General features: G+C 30.1%; 1 protein-coding gene across 1 annotated transcript; it reads right to left on the bottom strand.

Annotated features, from left to right (window-relative positions):
- Positions 1 to 5,655: 5,655 nt before the first annotated feature.
- Positions 5,656 to 10,485, bottom strand: LOC122587535 (GDSL esterase/lipase LTL1-like). Its single transcript, XM_043759720.1, has 5 exons — positions 10,068 to 10,485; positions 9,813 to 9,940; positions 9,447 to 9,689; positions 8,889 to 9,141; positions 5,656 to 5,891 (listed from the first exon to the last, which is right to left on the bottom strand). The coding sequence occupies exons 1-5, from the start codon at positions 10,483 to 10,485 to the stop codon at positions 5,656 to 5,658; spliced, it is 1,278 nt and encodes a 425-aa protein (XP_043615655.1).
- Positions 10,486 to 11,156: the final 671 nt, after the last annotated feature.

The following is an 11,156-nucleotide window of genomic DNA, read 5'->3' as shown; positions in this document are numbered from 1 at the left end:
TAGTTGTGTACTTAGTAGTGCTTGTGCATGAATGAGATATATACATGATGCTACAGTTTCAAACCACACAAATTAATGCCCATTTTCCCTGGGTAGATTGTAGATTATGAGATGGGCATTAGAAATTTAGAAGTCTTTAGGAAGGTGAGGTCAATTACTATATATAGCAACACCTTTTCAATGTAAAAAGACTTACACAAAATTTCTAAATTCAGATTGTATTTGTGTTTAATTATCGATGGCTATATGAAGGTATTGATGATTTTCCTTTTATGGGTTTTGTTAAACGAAGCCCTAAGGGCTTTCGTTAAGGTGCATAAAAAAGTTATACACTTACTATAAAATTTAAGAGTTGAGCTTTTGATATGAAAACATAAACCTTTTTTATGTACGTTAAGTGAAGCCCTTAGTGATTCGTTTAACATTTCCTTTATTATATTGTATGTTTATCTTGATTTTGTTACATTAAGGTGCATGTAAAGAGCTAAACATTGCCATTTTTTGCCATATTTTATTAATGATTTCGTTAATACAATGCATAATAATAATGCTATTAATAATGGGGAGTGATACTGCTACAACAAATTTTAACAATCTACAACAAATCCTGCATAATACAGTTGTACACTGCATAATACAATTTGTATCTTTGTTGTAGATGATTAATTTTTGTTGTATAAATATCACTACCCATTAATAATACTCACCTATATATAGTAAAGTTACAAGTTACAACCTTAAAGTGTGCGTAATGGTTAACTTCAAACTTTACTTCTCAAGGTATACGCCACTTTAATTTATTTAGAATGTCAATGTCAATATATACTACCTAAATCCTAACACCCAACATGACTTTACGTCCTAAAGTCCAAAGACATTTACTTTTTACACTAAGTATTTTAATGAATGAGATGTGGCTTACTGTCTTAGCGGTCCCAATTAAAACATATAGATTTCATATTCAACGCCTATAATAAAACATACCCATAGAAGAACAAGAAGTAATGTCACTTCAATAATTTCGTGTTTTCAACCAACTTTTGTTGGTTATAGCATAGACATTGAAATTTTGCAAGAATCAAACCATGTCAAATTAGAAATGTCAAAATTTGATTTCATCCGCAGTCTACATTCGGTCATAAAGCTGATCAAGTATGTGACGTTACACGATAAATATGTTGGTTCGAATAATGCTAACTTGAAAGCTAAGTTATCGATGTCTATTGTCATATGAATTTTTTTTGTTACATTACTAGCTCTAGGGGCAAAATTTTGGTAGAATTGTCAAAAGGTAAAATATTACGAGTAATACAAATATTTGGACGTCAACCAATGTATCATGTTTTAATTGAACTATACACATAAGACCATTTGCAATGGTTAGCTGTTTGCTCGTGGAAGGCTTAATTTACACTTGACCGACCATGAGCCCACACCCATTGTGTGGAACTTGTGGTTCGGTTGGGGATAGACTCGTGATTTATGGTTTGTGGTCGTGGTAATGAGCGGTTTTATTTTTCTTTTTGTCTTATACCCAACATCTATATAAAAATAAAAAATAACAAGTCTCAGACTAGTAATTGATTAGTGATGAGTTCAGAGTATAATGTAGATAGAGTTAGTGATTAAAGAGTGGTGAGGAGAATTTTTTTGATATGAATGGGTCAGGATGGGTAATCATTAAGAATAACAGTTACCACTGTGAGTGTTCTAAGAACTAAAACCTTAGTATGTTTTAGGTATCGAACCCACCCGATCCATTAACTTTAGTAACTTCATTGCAATTAAATTTCGTGATAGTGGGAACGTTGATACCTTAGAGTTAGATAAACTTTCAAAATTGCAATGACTAAAACCATCTTATAAATAGGTATTGAAGGACTCGATATTGTCTCATACATCATGAAAGAAACTTGAAATGGAGTTTCCCATTCTCAAAAAATCAATATACGTGGATACAATATTGTCACATAGTTAAGTGACATGATGACATTGTGGTCACTTGTTTCAGAGTGTTACATACTTACATATAGCAATTGTAAATTTTTTATGCTTGCTCGTTCAATATGGCAAAAGGTATCTCAAAGTATATACGAGTACTTATCTATATCTTAAATTTATACATACAAATTTGACTGCATTGAGCATGGACCAAGCCCATTGAATGGTCTATATCCACAAGTCATTTGCCATGAGAAATGGTTTTTAAACCATAATCCTGGTCATGGATGTATACACCAAAAGGTAAAAGAAATTAAGTGGTGGTAAAATTAAAATGCTTATGAAAAACGAATCCAAAAAATACCAATGTTGTTACTGGACCTAATTTGTTATGTTAGGGACAAAGTTAAAAAAAAGTTATGAGAACGATTTAAAAATTCAAAAAAAAAAAAAATCAACTTTAAGAGGACGTTGGCTCCTTTGTATCACATTTGTCAAAATATATCATCTAACTATTGGAGCATAACACAAAGTTTCTAGCGAAATTCACTTTTAAAAAAAATAAAATACTAATGCATAAAATTGATTAAATAGCCTAGGAATCAACCAATTTCATCATGACTCAAAACCCACTTAATTTTGGTTTATATAAGAGCATATGTAATGGACCTAAGACCAGCGTGATTGATTGTGGTTTGACTGAGCATGGATAGTTCCACGTGACCACGTTGAGAGTGAGGAACATGTAGGGATTTTTTCGTTTTCATTTTTTAATTTTATATTGAAATTCAATTGCTAGTTAAATAATAAAAATTAACTGCTAATTTAAAATTTCAAAACAGTACCGTACTATATATATCTACATTCTACACACTACACTACTAATCTTCCACATTTTCATCACATCCCAATCTTCACTCATTTTTTTTCCACACACAAAAATCTCAACATTCACTAATATTCCAAACGAAGATGATATTATTAATTACAATGATAGAAATACATGGCATTAGAAATTTTTTCAAGATTACAAATATTATTTGTATAAAAATGTCTTAGTTATTAGTTGTCAATAAAACCAAAGTTTTGCACCCTATTTTCAAGCTAGTGAGATAAGCGATTTCATATGCAACATTACAGTTGTTATAAAGATTACCAAACCCACCGACTTAAATAATAAAGCTGCTTTGTTCATTTTTCAACCCAACATTTTTATGGTCGTATTTCATAGACAACGTATGTTATTTTTGTTACAAACAAAAAACAACTACGTAACTTGATGGTTTAATGAATGAAACTGTTAGCAAATCGAATGAATTTCAACGATGTCAATATTTGTATTCCCAAATAACTTAAACCCAAATTTGCAAAGCGTGGTTACAATTTAAAAGGTATAAATTTAGACTCTGTTTAACAAAGTAAGATTTTTACGTAATTTTTCTATAAAGGTAACATTTCTAATGATATTCTTTTTTTATTATTATTTTTTAAAAAGTCAGTATGTTTCGTTAAAATAAAATAAAATAAAAAATGAACAATCTGTTTTTAAGTGTAGAAAAATAGGTAAAACTGTTACTTTTCACGTACTTATAGGCGCGAGTGAGTTGCATAAACACTAAATAATATAATATCTAGTGAATAAAAAGACTAAATGAATAAATAATATCTCTATATAACTTTTTTATAATAGTTTCATGGCTTTTTTGTTGAAATGTAAAAAATTATGTAATATTTTCAAATACTTATTACAATATAGGGTTAAATGCAAATTTCGTCCCTGTGGTTATTCGAAAAACGGCTTTTTCATCCCTTTGTCACTTTGAGTTTTTTTCATCCTTGTGGTGCGACTTTGTCCCTGTCTTTGTTAAGTACCCCCACCTGCAAGTCACGTGAGGGGCATGTATGTCATTTAACATTTTTTAACCTATCTTCTTCTACTTTCAAAGAGGTATATCTCTTAAGGGATGTAAATCTATGTCTACATCTATGTTTATTCACTATATCTATATATACATACATTAAATCAAATCAAATCCACAGGGACAAAATTTATATACATACATCTATATCTCTATCACTGTATCTACATCTATATCTATATCACATACATATATATACAAATATAGATTCATACATATACTAAACCTAATCAGAAAACCAAAATCACTAATCTCTCCCACCAAATCTCTCCCGCCGGCCACCACACTCCACATCCACTGTCGTCGTCACCCCACTCAACCGCCACGCTAGGCGCTGCCACCCCTCTCTTTCTATCTCTTTTTAGATCTGACGGTTGGTGGTGGCTAATTTATATATTCGTTTATAGATCCATCTAGTGGTGGCCGGCTAGCTTGGGTCTTATTATCCAGAAAGTATGATGGGTTTGCGGTTTGTGGTTGGTAGTGGCCGTGGGGTTTATTTGCGATTGGGTTTGTGGTGATTGATTTGGGTTAGTTGTGATGGTGGCCGGAATTGGCAGGTCAGGTGGGTGGTGATGGTGGCCGGAGATGGCGGCTGGTAGTTATCTTTCGGTTTTATATTCCAGATTTCAGTTTCAGATTTTAATTTCAGTTTTGTATTTCAGTTTCATGTTTAGGTTTCAATTTAAACAGATTTTCTTCATATTTTTTTATGATGGAAAGAGTACTAATGGAAAAACTAACTGTTAATGTTTTCATTTTTTCATCTTTATATTTTGGATTGATTTTATTTGTTTTGTATTTTAACAATTCATGTATGATTTTGGATTGATTTTGTTTGTTTTAGATTTTATCTATAGTTTGTTTAATTATTTGATATAGATACAGATGTATGAATTTATATATAGATATAGATGCAGATTGATGAAGATGAACAAAGGCTGTAGGTGGGCGAAAAGACAAAAATACCCCTCAAGTGACTTGCACGTGGGGGGACTTAACGACAGGGATGAGTGCTTTTTGACGAAGTCCGACCACAGGGATGAAAAAAAATCAAAAACTAACGGAGGGATGAAAGAGCCGTTTTCAAAAAACCACAGGGACGAAATTTGCATTTAACCCTATAATATATTTTACATTACTCCATTAACATTAGTTATATTTAAATCAATCACCTATATTATTTACCATCATCACGTACCAACGATTACTGCACTGTTATCATATTACGTGAGTACCCTCTAAACATAATAAATATAATAAATCTAAATAAATATGTTTTTATTAGTGTAAATAAAAGACAAATACTAATTAATTAATCATTTCTAATCAAAACCATTAAATCTTAAATAAATCACTGTTGTAATATATATTAAATAAAAGAAAAAAGATCTTTTTGAAATTTGCTAAACATATTAAACACTTTGTCATTTTATAACCTTCATCCAAATAAATTTCATATTTGTAGTACCAATAGTAGCTTATAAACCGGTAAAACAATCAAAATGGCAATGACTTAAGGTTATTTAAAGGGAATTGAAGTGATATTTATACAAGAAATATTAGCTATCTACAACAAAGGTACATAATTTATTACACAGTATACAACTGTATTATGCAGGATTTGTTGTACAAGGCTAAAACTTGTTGTAGCAATATCACTTCCCTTATTTAAATGTAAACAAAATCATAAATAGGAAACGTACAAACGGATTAAATCAATAATAATGTAGCATTACATAAAACATTTGAAATCAAAAATTGTGTGCCTCATTTTAGTTTGATTAATACAAGATCACACGTTAGAGTCGAGAGACATGATAACACTCAGGTTCATTGGCTTCATGTACTCGAGTGTACCGTGCATAATTTGATGCACTATTATTCTGCAAGCTCTTTCAGTCGGATGGAAAGCGTCCCAGAATACATACTTGTCCCTATTCGGGCACAAGTTTGAAAGTATCGTGCATGAAGCAGGAAGACCGTTGTATGGCCCTAATCCACAACAAGCCGTCTGCGATGTTTCAAAACCTACACGATAGTTGTTAATGTGAGATCATAATTCACTAAACAAACCTCTTATTTTTTGAACAAATAAATTATATATCACAGCCCAATCTTTGTGGGTCAATTTCAACTTGTGGGCTAATCTCGGCCCATTCTGAAAATTTACCCACAAAATACAAAGACTATATAAGGAGGAACTAATCAATCGTTGTGAGTTAACTAGATGTGAAGCAAGTTTGAATTTTAACCCTTGGATTACTTTGCTTGCATCATCTACTTTTTTTAAATCTATTCCCTAAATTACTAAATATTAAATTGCTAAATATTAAACACTTAAGTAATTCATGTTATACAAAAACACATCTAATAAACTACTCGTATCAAATTAATATCTTCCCACAATTATAAATTAATATTGACATCATAGTTTTACGTTTAGATATACTTTTAACATTATCATTATAAGTATTTTATATGTTATAAATTTAGGAATGTAGCTGGAGTTTTTGGTAGATATAGATTATAAGTTACCAATTAACTTTTGTAATTAAATTAAACAATAAATTAAATTAATTAGATAATTCATTATTAAGTTTTGTTAACTGAAGATAAACATATTGGCAAGAATAATTTAAAAATATAATAAAAATAATACATTAGTAAATTTTTGTTTTAAAAAAACCACAATGTATTATCTTGTCGTTAATAATAATAATAATAATAATAATAATAATAATAATAATAATAATAATAAGAAGAAGAAGAAGAAGAAGAAGAAGAAGATGATGTAATCCAAAATTTATAGTTTGATATAAACTTTATAAAATTTAGAGTCATGTTAATTAACTTAATATAAATTAAAAAAAAAAGACAGGTTTGATGCCACATCTCATCTTAAAAGATATATAATCTTTAGATATATAATCTTTTTTTAGTTTATTGATCGATAAATGTTTCAAAATTTACTAAACATTTTAAATAACTTTTAGTATTTATTTATAAATACTTTTAAGTTTGTTGATTTTTATATGATTTTAGCTTATGCCTTTTTATTTATTTAACCTTAAATGTTATAAATTATTTTACTAAAGATATTTTTGATAAAACTCTATGTATTATCGATATCTTTGATTTTCATAACACATGATATTTTTATAGTCTTTTCCCTCATATTTATTATTGTTGGTTTTAACCATATATTATGTATTATTATATTCCATTAATATTAGTATCCTATAATGATAATTTGCATAACTATATTTATAGTTATAAGAAAGTAACTTAGAACAGATTTGTAAATATCTTTTATAATTCTTATTCAAAATTTAAATTTAAAATTTATATTAGATATAAGAAATTAATAAAAAGAAAATGCCTCATATTAAACACCTAGCTATGCTAATTTCTCAAAGTTAATAATAATTTTTTAAAAATATTATAAATTAATGTGGCGGCTGTGGGGGTAGTAATGGCGGAGGTGGTAGTGGTGGTGACGATGGTGGTGGCGGTAGTGAAGACGGTAATGGGGGCGGTGGTGATGGTGAATGTAAATGTAATTGATGATAGAGGTGGTATTGTAATTATTTTAAGTGTTAGGGTATTTATACTGTAAATTATATCATTAAGAATATTATAAATATATTAGACGAAGATGTTTAACTATTTTTGATTATTTTTTTTTAAGGTAGAAAGTTCAAGGAAAGGAATGAATGGTTTATTTGTCATATATGTTTTTATTTCGCTTAGTTTTTATATTTTTCTCTCTCTCTCTCTCTCTCTCTCTTTTTAATGTAATATACATTTAAACATTATAGTATCTTCTGTAAAGAGTTATTAATTCATAAATAGTTATATAAATACTTATATGTGGATCCATTAAGTTTTTTCCTTTAATTTTCCAAATGTTATTATTTCATGGTTAGGTTGATATTTAGATTGATTTTTAGGTTGAATTATTATTATCATTATCTATGAAAAATGATAAATCAACCTAACTCATTAACCTAAAAATCAATCTAAAACATAAAAATTTTGACACGTGAATTTCACTAAGGGTGTGCAAAAAAATGAAAATGAATTTTTTTTTTTGTTTGGTAAAGAATGGACATTGAAGACATGAAGATATAGAATTCTTAAGAAATAGATTACTTCATGTTTTGATCTTGATCCTATTCAGGAAGAAATAAGTTTCATTCAAAGAATTTCTCCGTGTTTACATATTGAAAAACAATATAACTTTATGCAAAAAAAGACATGCATATGAAAGTCGCGTGGTCTGCAAATTACCATCCATATATGAAAAAATCATCTCTTCTTTCTATCCTTTTTGCATATGTTGTTTTTGAAAAATATATTTTTCTTTCAAATTATACTTCTCTATTTAATCACAAAAATATGTATATATATGAAGGCTACATACTCACATTCCACTCTTTGATTAAATTCCTACAACCTTATTTTTGGAATATTTTTTTATTGTATCATTTTTGTTTTGATTTGCAAAAGCCGAGAAAGAACGACTCATGGTGGTTGGGTTCATATCCAATTATAAATTATATAAAATGTGAGTTTTAATTAACTCAACTCAATATTGTGTAATTTTCAAAATGTCAGCATCTTATTGTTGAGTTGATTTTAATTTTTTTAGGTTAATTTATTATTATCTTTTATTTATAGTTATGCATGCATAGTATTATAAAACATCAAAATTTCATTAGTAATATATGTTCACCCGCGTATTACGTGGGTTAATAATCTAGTAATTCACTAAACAAACCTCTTATTTTTTGAACAAATAAATTATATATCACAGCCCAATCTTTGTGGGTCGATTTCAACTTGTGGGTTGATCTCGGCCCATTCTGAAAATTTACCCACAAAATACAAAGACTATATAAGGAGGAACTAATCAATCGTTGTGAGTTAATTCACCTTGTACTAAAAATCGACCCATTTTGACAAGTTACCTAGCCCACCCAAATCGACCCATTTTGACTAGTTGTAATAATGGTTAATTCTTACCAAATGCCTTAGGATCAGAGATCAGATCATGGTGCATGAGTTTGGAGTTCGCGGCGATGAAAACATCAGCATGATATTCAGCATTCAGATCTTGAACCATTTTTGCGAGTTGTGGCTCGAACAAGGAAGCTGCGGCTTGAAGATCAGGGGAACATTCACCATGTGTGTTGTGAAACATCCGCTCACCTGGTGCGCACCCCAACGGTCCAGGACCCATAACAATGACCCTCCTTGCTCCAAGTTCATACAATTTCTACATTGTAATTTAACAAACTCTTAATGTATGCTCTTATCAAAATTTCATAGTAATAAGAGGTACTATTTCAACCCAAATGACAGGGATCCAATATGGTTCCAGGGACAAAGAGTCTTCCTTTATTATTATTATTATTATTTACTATATTAACCCAAATGATTTAATAAATACTCATTTAGTCTAGTTACGTTTCGATTCCAAATGAATCATTTGGGTAAAACAAAAAAGTTAAGCTAAAGAAAATGAGTCAAATGTCATATAAAGTCTTAAAAGCATCCAATCTACAAGTAGAAACACTTTACCTCCAAGATCTTGCGATATTCGGATATGAGGTTAGTAACATAATCAGGAACAGCCGTTAATAGAGACTTAATCATAAACGGATTCCGCCAATAGTTGTTTATGAAATCGTTGCCTCCCAACGAAACGAGGATTAATGCTTGGTTCACGAGTTGTTTTGCTTGTTTTTCGTCTGTCACAAGACTAAGTTTTTTTTGGTACTCTTCGAAGAGTTGGAGTTGTGCTGGCATTTTCAGTACGTCCCCCTGAAAAATGAACCCATCTTAATTAGATTATGATCATTGTGTATGTCATTATTCACTAATTGAACTTAATTAATATGTATATGTATATATACACGTATATAACTTCTAATGATTTTGACTTACAAAAAGCATCCCGGTATCTTTACGTATTCCAACTCCAGCAGAAGCAAAATTTGCACCAAGAAGAAGTTTTTGACCCGTGAGTTCCGGACTCAAATATGGTAATACGGGTTCTGACCCAATGTATTCACCTATATATGGACAAAATAAAAAATAGACAATTTATACTCAAGCGTTTTTAATTATATGGTATATGTAATGTTAAATGGTAAGTATAAGGTTAAAAATCGAATATTAATAAGGATATAAAAACGGAACTGATAATATCTGGAATGTTGAGGCCATTGGAAAAACGACCAGTAGGACGATGATCAGGAGAATCGATGCCATACGGTGGCATATCAGCTCGTGCTTGGGTCATCAAATGATTATTGTTACCACTATCAACCAACGAGTCACCAAACACAAAAAATGGTCGGGCTTGTTTTGGTTTAGAGCTAACACTAGGCCCTCTAGGTGTACTAGGAGCCTCCTTAGGTGCAATATGAGTCTCATTAGGAGAACCGTGATTGCGTTTAGGTGGACCGTGATTGCCTTTGGGTGCAACACGGCTTTGTCTGGGTGCATTATGATGCCCGTTGGGTTCAAAAATAACTTTGTCGAGTGCATTACTAACCCCGACGATTAAACACAACGCTAAAACGAACCAAAGGCTAGTCGATTGAGACCAAGCCATCGAGAAGATAGTGTTGTATCAACAAGTGAAATTGTTAAGGAGAAATTTGGGAAGATAATGAGGTAGAAGAGAAGAATAGTTCGTGGGTTTATATAGAAGGTTAGCTTGTTAATGCTTACTATATAATCTTTGAGGCAAAAAAGGCATGAAAATATGAAGTTAATTCTGGTAGTAAATAGTCAATGTAAAACATTACATATTTCAACGTTGACCAAATCATAATTTTTTTGAAAAAGGTATTATCATTCGATGTACTTAATTAAATCATAAAAATTAAAATTTTCTAATTAGTATGTTTTACATTGACTTTTTTCAAAAAAAATATATATGTACTTTAATTTAATGTCATATTTTCTTAATATTTGACTAGTTATTATTTTGTAAATCCGCGTAAACTGATCTTTTTCAGCAAGCATAGTTGTATGCATACTCATTACTCAGTTTTGACTCATATGGTTATAAAGTAATTAGCTAGGATTATGAATTATTATATGGAATTCAAATAATAAATTCGAGAGAATAAAAGGGTCAATCTTTTATCAAATGCATATGACATTATGACCTTTTCTTTATGAAAATAACGTATTCACCTATTTGGTAGGGTATCCACAACTTTGATACATGAAAAACTTTTGAAAATATAAACTAAATTTTCATAATATGAGAAGGTT

This window comes from Erigeron canadensis, chromosome 2 (genome assembly GCF_010389155.1).
Source record: "Erigeron canadensis isolate Cc75 chromosome 2, C_canadensis_v1, whole genome shotgun sequence".
NCBI lineage: Eukaryota > Viridiplantae > Streptophyta > Magnoliopsida > Asterales > Asteraceae > Erigeron > Erigeron canadensis.
This window is presented reverse-complemented; position numbering and strand designations above follow the sequence as displayed.